This window comes from Amphiura filiformis, chromosome 20 (assembly GCF_039555335.1).
Source record: "Amphiura filiformis chromosome 20, Afil_fr2py, whole genome shotgun sequence".
In the NCBI taxonomy this organism is placed as follows: domain Eukaryota; kingdom Metazoa; phylum Echinodermata; class Ophiuroidea; order Amphilepidida; family Amphiuridae; genus Amphiura; species Amphiura filiformis.
This window is the reverse complement of record NC_092647.1, coordinates 18,405,458-18,429,398: the sequence shown is the minus strand read 5'-3', so window position 1 is coordinate 18,429,398 and position 23,941 is coordinate 18,405,458. Positions and strand designations below refer to the sequence as shown.

The following is a 23,941-nucleotide window of genomic DNA, read 5'->3' as shown; positions in this document are numbered from 1 at the left end:
CCTCAAACTTGGTGGGTGGGTGCATCTGGACCTCAGACAGAACAAGTTTGTTTCAGTTAGTGGGCCAAGATCACCCGAGGTCATCCAGGGGTCATCTGAGGTCAAATTAGTAAAAACTATAGTATGGGCATGAAACTTGGTGGGTACAGTCAACTTTTATAGCCAAATTTTTTGGAAGGTCATTTTTCATCCGGGGTCACCCAGGGGTCATCTGAGGTCAAATTAGTAAAAAAATGGCGTATGCGCATGAAACTTGGTGGGTACAGTCACCTTTTAGAGTCAAATTTTTGGAAGGTCATTTTGGGGTCATCCAAGGTCAAATTACTAAAAACTGTCATATGGGCATGAAACGTGGTGGGTACAGTCAACATTTAGAGCCAAATTTTGGAAGGTCATTTCGAGGTCACCTGAGGTCAAATTAGTAAAAACTGTCCTATGGGCATAAAACTTGGTGAGTACAGTCACCATCAGCCAGGTAATCGCGACAGCCGAGAACCGCCAAATACGGGTAACCGCCTAGTGTTTTTAATTTATCGTTTTTGGTTATTTTCTTTCCTCTTTTTTTTTTTTGGTGTTGACAAATATTGCATTTTATGTTCATTGTCCTTTTCTGAACCGCAAACATGATGTTGTTACTACTCGTTGCTTTTTCTTTTTAGTTAGTGCTTGAGAGGCACCACAACGGCCTGTCCGCGCCAATGAGATTTTAACGCCCGTTATAGCTAGGCCTACACCACAGGAATCCCAAGTAAAATTTGAAAAGATTCTGATGTGTCGCATTACTCAATATTCCGTTTTTTGTTATTGTAATTGTTTGTAGTTATCATATTTTATTTTTAACTTTTTACGGAATGTCAAACACATACAAAGGTCATAGGCCTATTAGGCCTAAAGCTACAATAAAGTTGTAAAATATTTTGTACCGCATAAAAAGTGAATAAAATACAACAACAAAAATTTAAAAAAAAGTGTGTCTGTTGTTGTTTTCAATCAAATAAACGTGTAAAAATTGGGGTAAAAGATGATATGTCTTGAATAAACTTCTTGTAAAACGGACAAAAAGTAGGCCTATATATTATGTTAAACGGGCAAAACACGGAGAGGTCACAAGAAAACTGAAAAACACGGAAATTGACATAGCCTAACAAAACCGAATTTCAAAAGTAGAAAACGGAACACTTTAGGCTTTAAATTAGATTGTGGTTTATGCAGCGCAGTAGGCCTACCGTATAGGCATCATGCTGTAAAGAGCGTTTTAAAACACTGCATGAAAACATTCACGAAAAATGCTTTAAAGCAGTTTACCTTTTAAAGTATGCAGAAAACATTATAAACGTGAAAGTTGAAAACCAGGCAAACATTGCAAATAAAAAGGCATTCGGCGAAAACATTCGCAAAAAGTGTTGTAAAACCAAAAGCTTTTATCGCAATCATAATCAATCAGGAGAGAGAACGTGACGATTCTTAAATCCGTGTTTTAATAACACTTTGAAACATTATTCAGGGCAAACATTTTTGGCAGGTCGAAAGGGGGGGTCAAGCGATTTTTGGCAGGTCGAAAGGAGGGGGCAAGCAATTTTTGGCACAGATATTTTGGGCACCGTTTCTATATTACGCCCTAAAAAGGCGTAGGAAAACGGTACGAACACATTCAAATATGCAAAATTTCCTGCTCGCTGCGCCCGCATTATATGTTAAGACAATTTAAGGTTTTAAATTCGGGTTCCCCAAAATCTTGCATGTGTAAGGGGGGGGGGCAAAGATTTTTGGCACGTCAAAAGGGGGGCAAAGGTTTTTGGCACGTCGAAGGGGGGCAAAGGTTTTTGGCACGGCCAAAGGAGGGGCAAGCGATTTTTGGCAGACCATTTTGAGAATTCACCCCGGGGTACACGTAATTATAGCACCACCCCTAAAGGGTCAAGTCATCAAAATAACATCAAATATGAATTCCTTGACAAAATTTCCTGCTCGCTGCGCTTTCGCATTATATGTTAAGACAATTAAAGGTTTTACATCGGGTTCCCAAAATCTTCCATGTGTAAGGGGGGGGCAAAGATTTTTGGCACGTCAAAAAGGGGGGGGCAAAGGTTTTAGGCACATCGAAAGGGGGGCAAAGTTTTTTTTGCACGGCCAAAGGGGGGGGCAAGCGATTTTTGGCAGACCATTTTGAGAATTCACCCCGGGGTACACGTAATTATTGCACCACCCCTAAAGGGTCAAGTCATCAAAATAACATCAAATATGAATTCCTTGACCCTGAAAACATAGGCATAGACACCAAAATTATGTCTTGAATGCCTTTATAGAGGCCAAGATATAATGTTACATAGGATTTCGGCAGCCATTTTGAAAAAAGCGCCCACAAGGGTGCATGGTTTTGATTTTTGGACCATGGCCTGGTCTACTTCAAATTGAAGTAAAACCATTTAATATTTTTGGAAAACATGCCTTGCACCAAACCCTGATGTTAGGCCTACAGCAGCTGTCTGATAGATGATGTTAATGCTTTATTGATCAATGATTTTCTGAACTGGTTTTAGGCCTATGCATGATTTGAGATATTTTCCAAAGTAAAGATATTTTTTACACTTACCCCTTTTGGTGTAAGGTTCACCCAAATCTCGGATTGGCTCCTAGTCGACCTGCTAACTGACCCCGTAACTGACCATCATGGAGCTAGTGTAAGGTTCAAGTTCAAGGGTTCACCTAACCTGGTCTAAACAGTTTCAGATCGCCTTTTGCAGGCAGACTGCCAGGCTATAGACCTACAGACGAGGGAAGATAAGAGGCTTCCAGGGACACTCGGGGGGCACTAACTCCTGGACCTCCACGACCCGCGCCCCACGACCTGTAAGCCTACATGTAAGCAAACTAAGTGTGCAGTTAAACTTCATGGAATAAAATCAAAAGTGAAGATGATTACACTTTACAACTTTCCTGTCTAAGTAGAAGTGTTATGTTGTTTTTCAAGGGCGTGTAAAATGACAATTACTAGTACTTGATCAGAGTTATAAATGGTATTATAACTTGCTGATAACTTGCTGAAGATCAACTCATGCCAAGAAGGTGGACCCAGTACTCAACTCATGCTGTCGACTTATCACTGGATGCCTCCGATCAACACCAACGGAGAGTCTCTACACCTTAGCTGCTATTGCCCCTCCAGATGTACGTTGACAAGTGACCAGCATGCAAGATCGTGAGCGTCAGACCACTGATATGAAGCACCCCATTTTCAGCCAGACTGTTGCACCCAAACGCCTTAGATCCAGATCCTAAGCAAAGTTCATCCTCTTGGGATAGTCTCCAAGGAAGCAGAAAGATCTCCCAATTCACCAGCTTTGGGACTGCAACCCAGTGATCAGCTACCACCTGGAGCTGATTCCACATGGCCTGAGTGGCGGTGTCTCAACAGACTAAGATCAGGGGTTGGAAGGTGCAAGGTCGCTTTGCAGAAATGGGGCTACCTACCAGAAGGACAAAACACTACCTGTGAGTGTGGAACGGTTCCACAGACTATGGAACACCTGCTGGTTTGTCCACATATGGAACAACACTGCACACATGAGGGCCTAGCTGAATTCAACGATTCTGCTCGTCACTGCATCAGCTATTGGCTCGGGCGTATTTGACCCTGCTCAAGCTAAGAAGAAGGCTTGCTGATAAGGGTGTAAAAATATGATTACTTGTTTAGGGCTGTAAAAATTACGCTGCTATTTATTGCATGTTAGTCATCATTACAAGTTACCAGTGGCGGCAGGGGTGTAACTTTTGCAAAATGAAGACCTAATTGAAGCGATTTGGTGGACCATTTTGGCACTATATTAGTGTGTAAATTTTAGTTTGAAAAAGCCAAAAATCTGTGAAATGACGGTCCATGAAGCCTTTCGTGGACAAGTTTTCGCTGTAGGCCTATGAATTGTTTTAAACATGATAGGGCCTAAATTGGCAAATGCCGAAAAAAGATCGAAAAAGGTAATTTGTTTATCCACTACGCAATGGGGTGTCTGAGGGGGGCTATCCTTGACCCTCAGAAAATTTTGCAAAATTAAACCATTTGGTGCATCATTTTTACACTATTTAAATCAATTGCTTTAAACAGAAAAAAGAGCCCGAAATCAATTTGCAAAACTTGAGACTCGCAATTACTAAAGCAAGCATGATCGATAAAGTCAGTATGGAGTCCGTCTGACTTTGGTGGCAAAATGTGACAGTGCTTTTTAGGACGAGGACCCGCCTTCAAGCAATGCCTAAAATAATCGCAGGCCTATAGGACCTAGTTCCGATCGACCAAAAGGGGGGCAAGCAATTTTTGGCAAGCGAGAGGGGGGGCAAGCGATTTTGGCACACATTCATGGGGCGCCTTTTAAATAAAATGCTGTAAAAGGCTTAGGGAAAGCGTACGGAAACGTTTAAATATGCAAATTTTCCTGCTCGAGGCGCCATAACATACATCTAGACCATTTAAGGTTTGCAAATTGGGATCCCAAAATTTGGCATGTTCAAGGGGGGCAAAGAATTTTTGGCGGTCCAAGAGGGGGGGGGGGACAAGCAATTTTTGCCGAGCCATTTGGAAATTTTACCCCCTCAGGGAGGCTCATAATTATTGCACAGCCCTTAAGCAAGTACAAAGCATCAAATAATTTAACATTCAATTTACATATAAATGGTGCCTTCAAGCGAAAGAAAGTTTCCTACTATTATATAAAGGCCTAACTTTGGAGATGGTTTGTGTGTTTGACGGTGCAAAATTAATAATAAGGTGCTCGGTTTTACCGCCGCGTTCAGCAACTCATATCATCATGTCACTTGTAAACAAACCGTGCTCGAGTGCAGACGTAAACTAGTCTTTTTATCTGTGTCTTCCATTATGCGGTCGAAAACCGTGATGTTTCTATTCTAGTCATTCATTTATTCATTATTCATTCATTCATTTATTCATTTATTTATTCATTCGTTCATTCATTGTTCATTCATTCATTCATTCATTGTTCATTGTTCATTTATTCATTCTTTCATTCATTGTTCATTTATTCATTTATCATTCATTCATTCATTTGTTCAATTATTTATTATTCACTCATTCTTCATTCATTCATTTATATTCATAAATTCATTCATTCATTCAGTTATTCATTACTTCATTTAATTCATTCATTGTTCTTAAATTCATTCATTTAAAATTCATTCTTCATAAATTCGTTCATTCATTCATTCTTCATTCATTCCTTATTCGTTCATTCATTCGCTCGCTTGCTCAATCATTCAATTGCCTTAATAATAATAGTCATTTTTTTCATTCATTATTTATTTGCTTATTTATTCATTTGTTTATTAATTATTAATTTATTTACTTTGTTTAATTATTTATATATTTATTTGTTTGTTTTTATTTTTAATTGACATAATTTGTTGAATTTTTAGATTGTTTAAATTTATTCTTCATTTAGGCCTTTATTTATCTACTTATCTAGTCCTATTTATTTATTTAGATGATCTATAGACATGATAGATGTCGAAATAAACAAAAAGAAAAAAGAAAGTAATTTTTAAATGATGATCAAACATTATTCTTTATGAAAAAAACACAATGTCATTTGTTTTGATACTAATTTTCTGGTATTCCAATCCACAGGCAGGCAGTCAGTCAGACAGGGTTAGTTCTCAAGTCCATTTCCATGTTTTATTATGCTGAATAGACAAGGGCAATTTCTCCATAGAAATACATGGTGAGTACCAGTTCACTTTGCTACCACAACCTCAACTGAGTGTGTTTCAATGGTGTCAATTTACACACTGCTGTCTGCTCTGAGCAGGCATTTTCCTGCTTTCTGATTGGTCAATTCCATGACTAAGCAGGTAATCCATCCCATAAAAAGGGGGATATAAGCCACTTCAAGCTCAGCTGGTGAGGTGGAGTCCCAGCAGCCAGTTTTTTCTAGGCCCCACAAAGGCCAAAGCTAAGTTATCTTCTGAGAGTGGTACCACAAAGATTTACAACATGTATAGCTTTGTGGACCAGCTTCAACGCCATAGGCGGACGATCTTGTGTTTGGCAATTTTTGCAGTATGTCTACTGGCAAGGACAGAAGCCCAGTCCGCATCGGGTAAGTGCATACAAATTATATGCATGTTTCAACTTTTCAAGCTCTTTTTTAATTGATGAAAAAATTTGATACTTTTTCAATTCCAATCTTCTCAATCTTTTCAATTCTTGATCGTACATCCCTTATTTTCTCAACATTATAAAGACTTTATATCAGTATCTATTTCTCCATTCGCTTCTTGAATCCCCATGCATGATGAGAATCAATGGTCTTGCTTTACTTGTGTGTCTCAACTTCTTACCAAAACACTTTCTAGGCCTGTATGAGAGGGAGGGTGGTTATTTTTTTTGCACAAAAGGGCTCTTGATGTGAGTCAAATTTTGCAGGATGATTTGCTAGGAAATAATAGGAGTTTCATCATTAGAACTGGTAGGATGAACTAGTTATATGTATTGGCAGAATATTACAGGTGAAAGGGTGCAAGCTATGAATGAACACAGACCTTGAATATGTATTCTTTTTAATTAGGGTGAAGTGAAAGTTCAGGCCCACTTGGGGGCTTGGGCAAAGTGATTTAACCCAAAATGATTGTAACTAGCTGGACAAGCAGTTCTCATATTATTATTGAAGACGTCGACATTTAATTGTTTACAAATAATTGGAATTAAGATTTACAAGGAAGCATCTTGACTGTCTGATATGAGAGGGCATTGCTAAATTGTTGTTTACTTAATTTTGAGCATGGGATGCATGTAAACATGAGGGTAAACAAGCATATATTCCTAGTACTCTTTTTTTTACGGAGCGCACAGGCACTTGAAGTCAATGGGCGTTGTAATATTAATACTGGCAAAAAATGCAGCCATGCTGTGCGAAACGAGAGAGGTTTTATATCAATGGGCAGTTTAATGTTTGCTAAGTATTGTTTTAATTATTAAGTAATTGACTTGCTAAGACTGTGTGCTACTTTTGGTTAGAGGCTATTATGGAAACGGTTGTTGGCTCGATTTTAATATAACCATCAGTGTTGTTGAACAAGTGCTTAGAGAACGTGGTCGGGCATGTAAAAATGATGCAAATGTTTTAGTTCGAACTGTTGCTACTAAGTTGTATATTGTGATGCGACACCTCGTTAGTGTTTGCTACATAAATTCAACCCCTAGTTCATTAATACAGGTGGGCTTAATGAGCAAACTGATTAGTAATCAACTAGGAGCCTATGCAACAGGAAATCACAGGGAAGTGTTATCAAGATACTGGTTGAAATTGCTCACGATTGGTCCAACTTGATAACAAGGTGTCAGAAATGGGCATAATGCATGTACAGAAACTTGTATCAAAATCAAAAAGTGCTCGTATGAATATTATATGAAATGAAATCATACTAGCGATGACCCCAGCCGGCACTTGATTACATAATAATTGTTATGTAATACTAATTTGTTCAGGAACTTCAGGTAGGCAATGAGATTTAGGTGCCTATGCTTTGCAGACCATCTGTACATTTTGTTAGATAACATTTACTAAGCTTTTACAATCTGGAAGTCGATCTGTTACTTGCTGTCTATTAAAGTATTGTCTGCTTTAATTGAGGTTATTTTATATCATGGATGATACTAGGTGAGCTTGGTGTCTGCTCTCATGACTCTTCCTGCTGTGAGAAGTGACCTCACCGCGTTATCTATAATGGGAGTTATTTGTTAGTTCTAGTTGTAAAAGCGGTTCATTTATGAAACTAAGGCATTTTCGTTCTCTGGTACACCTAATAATAATACGACTATTAAGAATAATTAATAAGGCAATAATTGTGCACATTTTCAGATTGTTGTTATAAATTAAATCAGATTTTTGTCACCTTTTTTGATGGGAAAAGTTCAACTGTGGGTTGCAGATGTCAAAGGTCATTCAAGGTCAATGATTATGAAACACTTATAAAGATATGAAGATGATAATGAATTTGTTGATTTCCTGCTCAAACATTCCATACTGTCAACATGAAATGGTATGATTTTGTAACTGCTCCCATTTTTAACATTTTTTTTTATGGCTGTGAAATAGAGCTTTTGTTGGGCAATGATCGATTGTAAACATGATGACAAATTTAAAAGAGTTCTTTCAACCTGCACAACACAAATCAATTCAGTGCAATAGGAAAAATGATGGGGAAATAGACTATCATCAGTTGTCCCAAGTGGCTATTATACAAGTGCAACAGCAACACTCCATTTTGTATAAAAAAACACCAAAACCATCTGCATTTTTATGTTACATTAATATTGGTGGATCAGTGGCACCCATATTTGCCCCATGACCCTGCTACTACAACTTGATGATGTTGCAGTATGGTTTTGCACTTTACCTCAGACATCAACAGATTAGGCTCAATCCTTGAACTCTTAGCTGGATTGTCATGGAGAAAACAAGAGAATTGTTACTTCAGACCAGAAATTTTGCAGACGTGGCATAGCTAGTGCAAGGTTATGGCTGAATGGGCCTAGCAGCTGGTTGGGATGGGACTACACCTCACTGTAGTGTCACTCTAGGTGTACTGAGGGAAGATAACACTTTAGCAATGGGAAGACCTATTTGAATAGATTCTATCTGTAGTATGGACTTGGCATTAAATTTCAGGACACAGTTGTGCTCTAAGTTTTGTCAGAACCTAGGGTTCTTTGCTGCTGGGAAAACATGTTATATGATTAGTGACCCCACTGTAGAGAATTATAGCTACCCATGATGCATCTGGATATGGACCGGGGTTGATCTAATTGACGAACAATGACTATACCAAATAAACACCCTGATGTGGCAGTCGCATTTGCTTCGCTCGCGCATCTATCCAGCGTCTTGTGTATGTGTACGCTAGCGATTTGATGCCACGCCTATTGAAATGTGCACTTGCACTGTCACATCTAACATCTTGCAAAACAAGGTTTAACATAATTATACATTATCAGTATAGCAAGGTTATTGAGACTTTTGTAGGCCTAATTGAGCTTCATTTCCTGCAGTGCATTATGGGATACCTCCCAATTTTTTGATATACCCAGACCCCCCCAGTAGGAAAAAAACACCAGTTTGTCATATGCAGATTAACATTTAGTTCTATAATAGAAGATGGGTTCTGATAAACTATACTAGTATTAAAAACAATAATATTTTGTTTCCTAGTGGTACCAACTCCTGCCCTGTAGCAGAGCGAGGGTAAACACTTTTTTTGACCTCAGATATATTGCCACATGGCATCCCATCTATTCTCGCCCAATCAAAGGCTTCAAACTTTATTGCATCATAAACATATCAGGTAACAAACCAACTGTTTTTCTGTGCACAGCTACTGCTGGTGATATCTATAGGTCCTGTTGACAAATTTTTTAGTAAATTCAGTTTCAGAATTATCAACTTTCTACTGCCTTATGTACATTTATAAAATAGCAAAGTTGTTCACTGATGACTATTGGAAATGAACTTGAAACTTGTGACTTGCACATTTTTGTGTTTTCTATTTTAAAATTGGAATTTACAAGTCCTTGTGTTAATATTTATTTGATTTTTGGAAGAACTTTTGCACCACAAAAGGACAAAAACCATTCACTTTTGAAATCTGGGTTTGGCTCAGTCAGCATTTGCAGGCACAGAAAAAAAGTTTTGCCTGGTAAGCAAGAATAGTTGCTATACAGCAGGTGGGGTCAAGTTATGACCTTGCTAATTGATTGATAGGCATACTCTGTGGGAATAGACTAGGGGAGGCGGAGCTTGTACCTCAGTGGGGTAGCCAATCAGAAGTGACAGGTCCATTGATCACTAGTGGAGTCTATGTACCAATCAGATTGTTTGCTTTCACATTGGCATAGTTTTGTCAATAGATGGGGTAGTTTCATAGTTTTCTCTGGGTGCACTTGGTGTTGTGCTTGATGATAGTGGAAGTCTATCTGGAAATGATGCGATTGTTTATAGAATTTGGTTTTTAATTGCTTCTGATTGTTTATTTATTCCTTCTTTATTTTAGGTTCTTGTTTGCCACTAGTCACTTGTAAAACTAGCTGAAATATTTTTGGAGTTGATTGTTGAAATGAGATGAATTTCTTATTGTGAAACTTGTGTTCCATTTGGTAGACAAAAAATATCTCTGCAAATTTAATTAAAGCCAATTTTGACAAAAAAATTATATTAATTTTATCAGAAGACCAACTTCCAAAAAACAGCATGGGTATAAAATTTTTCAGAATATTTTCTCAAACTTTCTGTTCTGCTATAGCATGATCATATTCTATCTCTTTTTCTGCCCTAACCTCGCTTTGGCCTTTTATTTATTTACGCTCTTCTTTCTCCATGTAGCCTTATAAACTAGCCAGCAAGCTGGTGTTTGAGCTCACTCCTTTAAAAAGAAATTTCTATTTTTTCTAGGATTTTCACAATTTATTTATGCCTTGCATGCGCATGCATTTTTTGTAGCCCATCAGACATACACAAGTAATACCAATGCCATCAATATGCCACAACCCTGTTCCTTAAAAATGTTTGGCCAAAAGATGACGGAATTTCAGTGAAAATTTTACCAAAAAAGAATGGTTTTGCAGACTACATTTTGACAAAATTTGCAGACTACGTAGTGAAGAATGTGATTTTAGTTAAAATTTGATGATATAAAATAGGAGACATGGGTTGTGTTGGAATCATGCATGGGTGATTCGATTCATTCCTACAGTTACAGGTGATCAAGAACCAAATTGTCCTTACCCAGATTTGGAATTTATGACCATATTTTGTCAATTGAAAGTCCATATTTATATTTGGATGATCAAGAACAAAATTCGAGAGTGCTTATTTGGGCATTGGGCACCCTTATTTGGAATTAATGACCATATTTGTCAATTGAGAGAAAAAATTAAAAAAAAAAGTATCGTTGTTTAGTCAAATTTTGCCTATTGCTAGCATAATAGTTGTTTTCGTCATGATATAACTGGTGAAAAAGAATTGGAAATCTTTTCAAAATGTAAATATAAAAAAGTCCATTGATTATAGGCAGTGTTTTATAAGTTTATAAAACTATTAATTTGCCCCAAATTTCAGGAAAAGATCGAAAAGAAACAATTGACCAGGATGGCAAGTAGTCTGGGTCTTCTTTCTTTTGCTTTTGCCGAAAAAAAATAACAAACTTTTGTAACTTGTTTGTGCTCAGAAGACTCGTGCAAGCTTTTATTTCTCCCTCTTATGCTATGGAAGCAAGAGACCATATTTATATCTCTTCTGAAGATCAAGAAAATACAATTTACAAATTATTATGCCAACTATTGGTTTATCGATCTAAAGAGGGAGAAATAAGAAAACTGTTTCAGTTTTATCCGAGCACAAAGAAACACAACGCTATTACATTGCCTTTATTTTGCTGCCGTTGCATACCATTCTTATATTAATGTATATTTAAGTTGTATTGAAGTGCTTACAAGTTTTTCTGAAAATTTTTTACTGCATGATGTGATTTATTTCTTCCAACATTGACAACTAGTACCGAATAAACTTCACCAACAAATTTGGGGCCAAAACTTAACTATTTGCTGTGCAATGTGCATGGCTTAAAAATATGGCCTTTTATGGTGCCACATTGTTAACTCTAAAAGTGGACCTTTGTGAATGGCTTTGCACACGTAATAGTTTGGCTTGCAACCCCTTAAAATATAAACAGTTTATTTGTCGTACTATGAGCGAATTAATAAAAACATGACCAAATATCTGCCAGAACCAGAAGCGTGATCCAAATCCATTCTTTCATTAAGCATAGTAATTTCCTTTGCAAGTAAAACCAGAGATAATACCCAAGGAAGGATGTATGGTAACATTATGTAGCAGTGACAGGCATTGTTGACCTTGTTAAAAACCTGTAGATGCCCAAATATGAAAATCAAATGGTGGAACCAGAGCAGAGACACGGGCAAGGGCCCCTTACTTAGGGCCCCTAGCCCACTTGAGCTTCCCCTTGAATAGGGCCCTTCCAAACTGCTAATTTATTACTCTTGACCTCAAACACTGCTTATCCCCTTCTCCCCCCCCCCCCCAAAAAAAGTTATAATAATGTTAAGAAGGACAGAGTACAAATAGTGAACAGTATTGGATTGGTGTTTTTTTAAATAGCTCCCGATATTTTCAGAAAACCGTGGCCTGATGAAGCCTATGGCTAACACACAGAGCAAGATGAGCTTGTTTTGGTCCTTCAATATTGAAGTCCAGCCAGCTTGTTGTCATTGTTGGAAGAAATAAGTACTGCCAAATTGTTCAAAAACATAATTAAACAATTTTTGTCTCGCCTCAACTTTGTTCAGAAACAGACTATAGATGCAATCACTATTTTGTCTGTGTAGCTGTAAACCAAGTGTATATTTAAAGTTTCATTTAAAATCATATTATTCCCAAAGTATCACTACTAGTGCTCGAATTTGGTTGCAGATCATTGGGTATACATAATATACCTCACTTTTTAACCAATCGGAATACTTCATGAAGGCTGATAATTCAGCAGGTTGCTCGCATGGGGTTCAATTATTTCCTGGTATATCTGAGGCATGTGATATGGGGTTCCCAACCAGAGCAAATCAATGCATTTCTGTGAATGCTCAATTGAGGCGAGCACCTTTGGTGATCCTGTTATAAGAATGGAATGTTCTTCGGGTTTAACTTAAAAATTTGATACTTCAGAAAAACTGAATGGACCGTTTCAAATGAATTCCTTATTAGTAGCACAAGCACAAATCACCAATTGGTATGCCTTGCAATGTTTATTATACAATGCAGAATTGAAGTGTACTTTGTAATCGGGAAGCTTTATTTGATTAATTTTTGCTTACTAAATTGATTATCACATTTTTAAATTGCTATAATAATATTAATAATAACCTGCTTTTCCTATCTGCTTTACAGGGCTGACAGATGCAGCAATGATTCAATTCTTTTATACTTCAGTGCATGTATTAAATGCAGTATTAACAAATTAACAAAACTAACCTAATTATTGTATGCATGAATACATGTGCTTTGATGTGTTATGTTTTACCCACCCTATTTCCCCATTGAATTCTATGAATGTTTTAAACCAAATGCAAAAATGGCATGCTTCAGGTCATGGAATGGACTCTGCACTTCAGATATGTTGTCCAACCAAGATTTATGGTCTGGCATAGCAATATTGTGGTCATGTATGCATGTTCTCAAAAAGATAGTTGACACAAGTCACAAGCTACTCTGAAAAGATCAGTTTTTGTAAGACGATGAGTTTCATTTTTTTTTCCAATTAATGCAAAAAATTTTTAATTTAAAATTTTCATGACCATCTTAAGAATCCGCATGAAAAATGCTTATAACGATACAAATTAGTACAAGCAAGCCTATAGTATTGGTTCAGTGGTTCTTAAGATCTAGCTCTTGATATTTCAAGAAAATGTCTCAAAATTTGGACTTGGTATGTTGAAGACTATGGCTAGCACGCAGAGTATTAAAACTATCATTATCAAACATTGTGTCAAATAATTTGAATTTTATGAAATACAAATTGAGAAAATAGTGAATTATTTTGATGTCAATAAGTCTCAAAACTGTAAAATATGTTGGCTTTGTTATCCCCTTTATATCCCATCGTTGTTGTTACATCCCGTTACCATAGTTACCTGTACAAATGCATAGTGAATGGTAATTTTTTTTTTTTTGAGTAGGTTATAATTATATGCACGATGCATGAATTTTCTTATTGCTTAAATAAACATAATTGCCTATATAACAATTTCTTTCTTTCTTACAATCTGGGAAATATGAGTATGTGACGATTTTGTATAAATTTTGCAATTCTTTTCTTTTTTATTTGAAATCATTTGCTTATGAACTATAATTTTGTTTCTCATTTCATTTGAAAACTACCCATGCATGTTTATGTTTGATTTTTTTTAATAGGCCATTGCACACTATATTGTTTCTCAAGATCTGAATTGTTACCATATTATCTCTATGGTTATGAGATGTTGATGTTTTGCACAAGTTTTGAGTGATATTCATTTTTTAGTGATCACGTGACTGCCTCCATCTTAACTGTCTTATAAGACTTTTTGTAACCGAAAATACCCTCTTGTGCTCGGTGCCAGGGACCAAGTTCACTGCAAGAGATTTAAAGCACCAGTGGACTTCCCCTTGGTACATGAGTCTGTATGGTTGGTTACCACGGTTACCATCTTTTCCATTTTCATCATGCACTTTTGTTACTGTTTCAGTATATTTATTTTTATGTGTTTACTAAATTTTCACGACCTTATATTGTAATCATACAATATTAGCACATGAAAATGATCAACACATAAAAAATTCCACCTCTTCTTAAACTCTTACACAATGCCATCTGTTTTCTACACTGTGACCTCTGAACTGTCTTTCTGTGTTAATCTGACATGATTTCCTCCCAAATGTAAAAGTCTAGCTGTGGAAGAGATGGAAGAAATTAACCAGGTAAGTAAAAACAATAAAAAATTCCCTTTAAAAAGGATGGGCAGGACCAGAGATTAATTTGTAATTGGGTAATCTAGACATATTTTGGGTGAACAATGTTTCAGTAAATTAAATTAACTGGTTTTTATGTCCTTAACACATAAAAAAACCTCCCCACTTGATGATTAAAGTCCCATTCAGTGATCCCAGCACAAGTGTAAAAAAATAAAATTATTTATAAATTGCTTAAAGGAGGATTTTGTGATCATAGCATCCTCTTTTTATGACATTTTTCAGTAGATATCCACGAAAAAAGCCTATTTCCAAAATTTCAGTTGATTCCGATTTTGCGTTTGCGAGTTATGCATGATTTTGTGTATTACACTGCTCCATAGACAATGTGTTGTAATTTCAATTCAAATTTGGCGATATGTTTGCTAAACGAATTAATCTGCAAGAAATATTTGGTACATTTAACATTATGTAGCCAGAGGTATCCAGTGGTGTAAAAATCTCAACTTTTTTTGGGAAAAGTGGGGGGATGAGGCTGTGGATCACGAAATGCCCCTTTAAAAGTGAAGGACAAGTCATTCAAATTGTCATTTGGTATTTTTGAAATGAAAAATTTGGCAAGAAAACTAAGAAAACAGCAGTATTGACAAAGTTGAAGCCCCATTCAAATACATGCAGCTAATTACAGATTCATGTCTTAAAGTACATGGTTTTCGTCTGAACCACTAGCAGGCTATGTTAGCACATCTATGACAATGGCAAAGGTACCAAAATCTGAATTCTGATGATTTTGCGATCATCCGGATGAGCAAATCACTGAATTGGCCTTTAAATGGTTATTTGATTTGATCCTTATAATATTACAATCTGTGCTATACCAAAATGATGACATGTCCTACACTCCTGGTGAAATCTTTCTCTCATAAATCATTCAATCTATGGTGGTAAATTGTGAAATTATTGGAAAAGTTGTCTCGACCTCAGCAATTAGCAAGGGATGCATTAAGGCTGCCTGGGGAATAGGGTGACATCAGTAAGGGATGCAGACCGTAACTAGGATTTATTTGGGGGGCTGACTTTGAAAAAGTGGATGTTTTTTAAAAAAATAGGCCTTTTTGGACTTTGAAAAAGTGGACTTTTTTTCCCAAAATAAGGACCCTTTTTGACCAAAAGGCATAAAAAACACCAATTTTTTTTTTGATCGCTACGCTCGCAAATGACTTTTTTGGGAGGGGGTGTCTGCCCAGCCCCCCTGGATTCAGGCCTGAAGGGATGCATCAAGGCTGCCTGAGAATAAAGTACTGTAAAAGTCAATATTTTCGCGAGAAGATATTTTCGCGATTTTGAACATTTTGTCAATTGCGCGAGAATTAAATTTCGCGGTTTTGATATTGATACAATAGGAACCTAATGCAAAAGGTTATTTTCGCGAGTTTTTATCTTCGCGATTTTATGTCCACTCGCTAAAATTCGCGAAAATAAAAACCTCGCGAAAATTTCTACTTTTACAGTAACATCAATTTGATAAAATACTAGGCTTTGGCACCTAATCCTGATCATGCAAATTTTGTTCATGAATCTTTTCCACAAGGTTGTTGACTGCTCATGACAAGTCCCAAATTTTCTCTGAAAAAATTCAAAAATTGTACATTTTCATGACTATTAGAATCGGCATGAGCAGCATGTCAAATGCATAAAGAAGGAGTACAAAGAAGACACACTATTGGTTCAGATATTCTTGAGATAGCTCTTGATATTTGTTGTATTTTGTTATTTGTCCTCGCAGACTATTCTTCAAGTAGTGCTGGTGGTGATGGTGGTTTGCTTGCATGCAGCTACAGGTGAGTAGAACTGTAGAGGGCTCACTTCAGTACAGAAACTGTGACTGAAGACAGACGCTGTGGTAACTATGTATTAATCCAGTAGGAAACTACCAATAATTTAACATTTAACCCCCAGAACCCGAATGGGGAACATGAAGTATGAGGTCATTTTTTTACAATGTCATTCCATATTAAAAATCAAATTTGACATAAAGAAGTCGTTCACAATAATTGGGTCACAAAAGCTGGACACAAATCAGCAGTGTCCGAATTAAGAAAATAAAAGGAGTTGTCCCACGGACTACCAGGTTGTAAATTCTGGTTGTCCACCATAGTTTTTGGTTGTTCCGTAAGCTACCACAAACTGAAACAACTACATGTGACCAATAAAGTGGAGTGAGTATTAGTCAATTTATGAACAATTACTCTTAAATATTTAACAATTCATCAGCGTGTCAAGTTTGAGCAAACTAACATGCTGAAAAAGTGACTTTTGGCTGGAGATCCTTGGTTGTCCGCTGGACAACTAGAGCATTATTTTCGGTTCCCCGGGTGAACGGACAACCAAAACTTCGAACACTGCAAATCAGGTTGACTTGCTTACTTTTTCCTAATTTTTAACATGCAGACCCTTGTTTTTTAAGGTTAAAACCATTTTGTTTTTGAACTTAATTAATTGCAATGAAAAATATCCATTTCTAAAATGTTTTGATCATCTAAAATGTTGATATCATCAAAAATGTTTTTGTTATCCCTGCAGGGGCACGCTTATGCTCCATGGTGGATCATTGGTAATAGATGAATGTACAACATGTTTCTGTGACAATAGTACCGTGAAATGCGACATTAAGAGTTGTCAGCCTACGTTCTGTGAGACACCACTTGTGGATCCGGCAGAATGTTGTGATCTGTGTCCATACTGTAAGTACACATGGACCACAATAGCCCCATCCCAATAACATGTCAATAATCTCAATCAAACAATCATAGTGCAAAAGTTTGACCTCGTGTTGCAGAATATGAGTTTTTGTACTCGCAATTAATTTTCAAAGGTCATTTAATGAATGTGCATATGTATTGGGGTGTAGAACTGTGCCTGCATGTTTGGCCTCGATCGATCAACCCTAATTCCAAAAAAGGGGGGGGGGGGAAAGTTTGAAAGAATACAGACCTTAAACACTTTTTTTTCCCAGTCTAAATAACCAAAAAACATGTTTTTAAACAAAATTTATCACTGAAAACCTGCTTTAACATATAAATTAAGCACCACAATAGCATAATATTGCAACTTGCCAGGAGTCAGCCGAAATGGCATTTGTCCAACTATCCGATATTGATTTTATAATAGCGGCCGATATCCGATCCGATCCGATATCGTAAATTTTTTTTTTTTTTAATATTAAAAGTTTTCAGAGACCTCTTCATCTATCACATATTATAGATGCATTGATTTTCCATGCATTTATAATATGTGATAGATAAGAGGTAAACATGTGTTAATGGTTTGCATATTAAGGATAACAAGTTCTATAATTTTTCAGAATAGGATCGCGTTCTGAAGTTCCAAAAATATGTGTCCATTAACAAACGCGGTCTACAGTAAAGCCCAAGGTATGGCCGTGATTGGAGATTCTCAGATCAATATATAGGGCCCAGTCTCAATGCAACCAGAATCTGGTTGCACATTAAAACACAAGTTTCTCGGTCATCAAACCAGAAAGTTGACAACTGAGGGCGCCGTCTTGAAAAGGGTCAGGTTTTAACCACAGACACTCGTTTTACCTCCCCAGATGTACCGGTGTGGGAGATGAACCCATTAAATATTGATGTCATCAGAGAAGGTGTTGTCAACGACTTGACCATCGATCTCAACCTCAAGATCAATGACCAGGGCCAGGGAGTTGAAGGTGAAGGTCTATGGAAAGTGGGCATGTGGGGCAGTGCCAATATGGATGGCTCCGGTGATCGTATTGGTTATGTAGAGCAGGTGAGGATTCAGGCTACTATTCAGATACAGTAAAACCTCATTATAACGAAATCGGATACAAGAAAAACCCTGTTATAAAGAAGTATTTTTCCAGAACCAAGATACAAAATTCTTTTGTTATTTATTGTTTTTACAACCCTGATATAACGAAATTTGGATATAAAGAACTAATTTCTCTGTCCCTGACAACTTCGTTATAATGAGTTTCCACTGTATCTTAACTCTTACTTTCAATAAAAGCCATAATATGCAATTTCAGGCAAATTTTAACCCTATGAGAACTACCTGCCGATTGGCCAAAGAGAAGTTTTCATTATCAATTGGACCAATCAGCAACATTGTTAGAATTGTACAAAAAAATTGGGGCGAATTATTTGCAAATCGCCATTCTGATTGGTGATTAAAATGAAGATATCATGTAATTGACCAATCGGAGAGAATGTTAGATCGGCAGGTAGTGCTCAGGGGGTTTATTTTGTTGTCCTTCTCCAAAATTATGATATAATATTAACAACTTTTCTGGTCATTGCAAGGCAAAATATGAGGCAAAGCAAAGGCAAACTTGCATACTTTTTTTCACCACGTAACTGTGGTGTACACTACTTAGTGAACTTAAACATTAACTGTCCTGTTGTGCTAAGCACTAGAATTAATTATGTCAATTCCAATTAGGTCTAAGTCTGGACAGGTAAAAACATAACAAATATGCCACAAAATCATATTTGAAGAAATACAACCAAATTAATTCTAAATGATCATACATGGTTTAATCACTAAATATAACTAATATACATGTTTTGGAGACCATTTACAGGGCGCACACCACTAAATAACGTCCCATTGAAATGCATGTAAATATACATGAAAGGAGTCCCCGGCCCTTTGGGGAGTATAAAACCGCTAAGGTTATCGGATGTCAAAGGACAGGGCAAATTCAAAGTTGCTCTGATTGGGCTGTAACTCTGAAAATGATCCCTGCTGGAAAATGATCCCTGCTGGAAAATGATCCCTGACACTTGGGGAATATGAAACCATAAAGTTCATCTGAGGTCAAAGGCAGGTCAAATATGAAGTTGCTCTGACCGGGCTGAAAACGATCCCTGACATTTGGGGAGTATGAAACTACAGAGGTCATCTAAGATCAAGGTTTTTTAAAGTTGCTGCGATCAGGCATCAAATTGAAACCTCTTGACCAGAACTTTTTTATTTATTTATTTATTTATTTATTTATTATGCTTCATCACTGGCTCATATACAATTACAAAGATAAATATATTATATAAATATTGCACATACTAATAATCAAGACAAAGTAAAGAATAAAATGCCAGCGAAAAGAATGGGACAAACAGGTGCAAAATCACCTCTAGGACCATCCCACCTTTCGATTTTTGAAAACAAATTATTGGGAAAAAATCCATCACAGCCCCATCCCAAATTAAATAAGCCTGCAATTCGAGCATCTGCAGTAAGAGCTCCAAGAGCATGTTTTTTAAGAACAATGAAACTTCCAGAAGAACTTTTTGCAGGGGGCAGATCAAATAAGGTCATAGGTCACAAACACCAACACGTCCCGGGTAGGTTTTTGGTTTCTGACTACGACTTGCATATAGTAATGAATAGTTGCGTTCATGCTACAATTGCCATTTTTATATTGTATTAAATTCTTCCAGGTGCTAACAGAGTCCCAATCTGCACAAAAAGTTACAAGACCACCCTTTTTTGGTGGCTTTGAGTTTACAATCCCAGGCATAGATTACTCTATGGACAGTCAAGGTGCCACTTGTCCTGAAATGGAGTATCTGTGCGTTGAATTTGGAAAAGGAGCGAACCTGCACCAGTCTATCCGCAACTGCCATTTGATGTGGAGGGTGTAGAGAGTGAGACCGATGGAACCGTTAACCCACAGCATGTAATCGGCTGTGACAGATTCCCAAAATGCGAAGGTATGCTGCATGCTTTTTTGAACGACCCTTTATTTCCAGTTTGACTAACATTAAGGCATAAGCCTGTGTTTACCTCAAGTTTGGTAGTTGCATATAGGTGCTTATTTCGTTGGTCGCAGTATACTTGTGTGTTAAGTTGATCGCATAGAGCATGCATACTTTTCCCGTGGCTACAAAGTGCAACAACAACATCCTAAAAAAGAACAGCAAACATGATCAAATACAGAAAACAAAGGCAACAATATTATGGAAAAAGATATGTCTCGAACATATAGTTTTGAATGATTCAAGAGAAGCAGCATTTCTGATGTGAACCAGTAAGGTATTCCACAAACGTGGACTCGTGGAGTGCTGCCACTGAAAAGGCTCTATCCTCAGCACCCTTCTTGGAACGAGGCACCAAGAAGGAAGTAAATACTATCTGCCGAGCGGGTCTTCATTGCCCTTTGGGATGATCTTCTCACAGTGAGGCAGTTAGTTATGTACTGGAGAGAGAGCCCATTTAGAGATTTAAACACATAGCAATGTCTTGTATACAATCCTCTCACTGACAGGGAGCCAATGAAGTATGCATGTGGTGCAACCGTTGAAATCCCTACCAAACTTGATGTGAACCACCACAGTATATAAGCAAGTCATGGGTTTGGGACTGCTTTGTGAACTTGCGATGCATTGGGCTTTTCAATTTCAAATCCACACTTAACCTGAACAAGCCTCGAAATAAGCAGATCTGGACCAGGAGCCACACATTTGAAAAAGGTGGCTCCTGGTCCTGTGATTATCTAGTGAACCAGGAGCCATTTTTAAAGAGCTTGGAGTCATTTAGATTTTAATTGTACACATTAAATACAAACACTGATTTTGGTGTGGACCAGGAGCCAAAATGTTATGACCATTGGGTAAACAGGAGCCACACATTTGAAAAAGGTGGCTCCTGGTCCTGTGATTATCTAGTGAACCAGGAGCCATTTTTAAAGAGCTAGGAGTCATTTAGATTTTAATTGACACATTAAATACAAACACTGATTTTGGTGTGGACCAGGAGCCAAAATGTTATGACCATTGTGTAAATGGCTCCTGGGTGCCTGCTTATTTCGAGTCTTGAACCTGAAGATGCAAGAAATATCTTCCACTGACCCGAAGATTGAAGAAATATCTTCCAAAAGGGAAGTATGGATTTCAAATGGAATGAACACATTAGGCAGCTCCATATGAATTTCATACACCCTCTGAGAACGATCCAACATGAATCTTCCACAGAGGGAGGGCGAGTTTTGAAGGGGAGTTAATTGATGTGCTATTCCATTTGAAATTCCTGGTTCCTCTGTGGCAGGTATTTCAAAATCTCCCTGTAGGGTATAGTGTGAATTACCCGAATGGGCAATTCCATTTGAAATCTACACTCCCTGTGTGGGAGATTAAGGGAATTTCTCCCATAGAGGGTGTATGGATTTCAACTGGAATACCTCAATTTGGAGGAGATAACACTGAATTCCATTTCATTTGAAATGTCTAGCATAGGTGTGCATGGATTTCATCTTGAATAGCCCAACTGCAGAAAATGCTAGCGGAACGTGCATCAAAAAAATTTGCCACCGTGTTAGTAGTTATGGGGAAAAATGCCCATAAAATAATTATGCCCATAAAATTATTATATCATAGCCATATACATGTAACACTTCTTGCATGGGGAAAAATGCCCATAAAATTAGTATATCATAGCCATATACATGTAACACTTCTTGCATGGGGAAAAATGCCCATAAAATTATTATATCGTAGCCATATACATGTAACACTTCATTCTTGCATGTAAGATTTGTTTTACATAAATTGTGATGTAAGCTAAATGTTTCTCAAATTGTTGCCACGCCATGAATTAACTTCATATTTATTGTTCATGTACTGTAAAGAAAAGCCCAGACCAGCACTTTCACTTCATGTAAAGGCCAGTCCTTTCAAAATAACTTTAATGGTTTTACATTACCTAAATACAAAAGGTCTTGTTATTAGCCATTTTGTTTGACACAAGTGGTCCAATGGGTTACTCCATCTGAAATCTACACTACCCCTGTGGAAGATTTTGGAAATATTTCATAGGGGGAGTATGCATTTCAAATGGAATGAACACATAAGGCAGCTCCATTTGAATTTTATACATCTATTCATTCACTATGGACCACAATGGCCTCATCCCAGTGGCATAGTTCAATAACCTCAATTAAACAACCATAGTGCAGTTGTCCCTAAATTTTCAAAGGTCATTCAATGAATGTACAAGTGTATTGGGGTTAAAGAACTGTGCCCTGATAAATGAGCATGTTGTGGATCCTAGTGATTGAGGTGTTACTATCAATCCATGTTGCACTAGATGGCAAAGAAAGTTGAAATGAAACCAAATTGCATTGTGGGAAGTGCAAGATATCTTCTCCTTAAGTTGCTAAGGATATAAGATGGTGAAAATTGATTGAAAAAAGATTCTTTTTGCTTATTTGCATCACATACAAGGCATTATTCACTATTTGCACAAATCCACCATCTTGCTTTCAAAACAAGGTTCTCCCAGCAAACTCATGCATGCGCAAAATGTGAATTTGTGTTGCACTTTTTTGTATCATGCGTACGCGGTAATTAAAGCGTGTGCCGTGCGTTTGACAGGCGTACCCACACACAGAACGCACCTTGCGATCGGTGAATAAACTTCTGATGCGTGCCTTTGGTCAGAATGCACAACCTGTGTCGTATTTCACCATTTTGTCATTGCAAAAGCCTTCATTTTCTTTGGAACTTTCTCTGTTATTTATCTCTCTTCATGAGGTATCACTATGGATCGCAACGGTCTCATCCCAATGGCATAGTTCAATAACCGCAATTAAACTATTATATTATGAAATTTGACCTTTGGTTGCAGAGAATGAGTTTTTGTACCCAAATTTGCAAAGGTCATTCAAATGTATTAGGGTTGAAGAACTGTGCTTTGATAGATGAGCATGTTGTGGATCCTAGTGTATGTACCACCATCCATTCTCTCTGCATTATCCTTTCATCTATATTGATAAAATCATTTATCAAATATGCTATTCTAGTTGAAATCCTACACCCCTTGGTAGACTAGACATGACTTTGCATTAGATCGCCGATTCAGGTGTCCCCATATTTGAAATGTGCACTCCATGTGAGGAGGATTAAGGTCATGTTTTCCATAGGGTCAATGGATTTCAACTGGAATAGCCCAATAGTTGCATGCCATTTGATAAAAAAACAAAACATAATCGCTTTCATTATGCTACATGTATCATAATCTGTGCATGAATGCAATTGTATCATTAAGTGAGTGAAAAGCTTTCATTATTATCGTAGCTTCGCTTAGCTCATCATCACCAGCTGAATGCAAAGAAATGTGTTGTCTCAAAAGCACTTCACCAGCTGAATGCAAAGAAATTTGTCACCACAAAAGCACTTCATCATCGCTCTCTCTGCTATTATGTACATGTTTGTTTAGTTGCACATATCACGCATGAACAGTAAGTATCCATCCACTGTTTTTACATTTATTTTTTCAACATTTTTCAAACATTTTTCATTACTCATGCTTCCTCATACATGTAGTTCTATTGCATGTCAAAATATCTGCCACAGATTAAAGGTGCTAAATTTCATAAC

At 37.2% G+C, this 23,941-nt stretch overlaps 1 protein-coding gene across 1 annotated transcript in view; it reads left to right on the top strand.

Moving 5' to 3' along the window:
* The first annotated feature begins 5,894 nt into the window (after positions 1–5,894).
* LOC140142175 (uncharacterized) overlaps positions 5,895–23,941 on the top strand; it is a 56,067-nt gene continuing 38,020 nt past the window's right edge. Inside the window, 5 exon segments of the mRNA XM_072164141.1 lie at positions 5,895–6,107; positions 16,309–16,363; positions 17,106–17,266; positions 18,136–18,332; positions 20,006–20,206. Coding sequence (XP_072020242.1) covers positions 6,002–6,107; positions 16,309–16,363; positions 17,106–17,266; positions 18,136–18,332; positions 20,006–20,206 — 720 coding nt within the window. The 5' untranslated portion in view covers positions 5,895–6,001.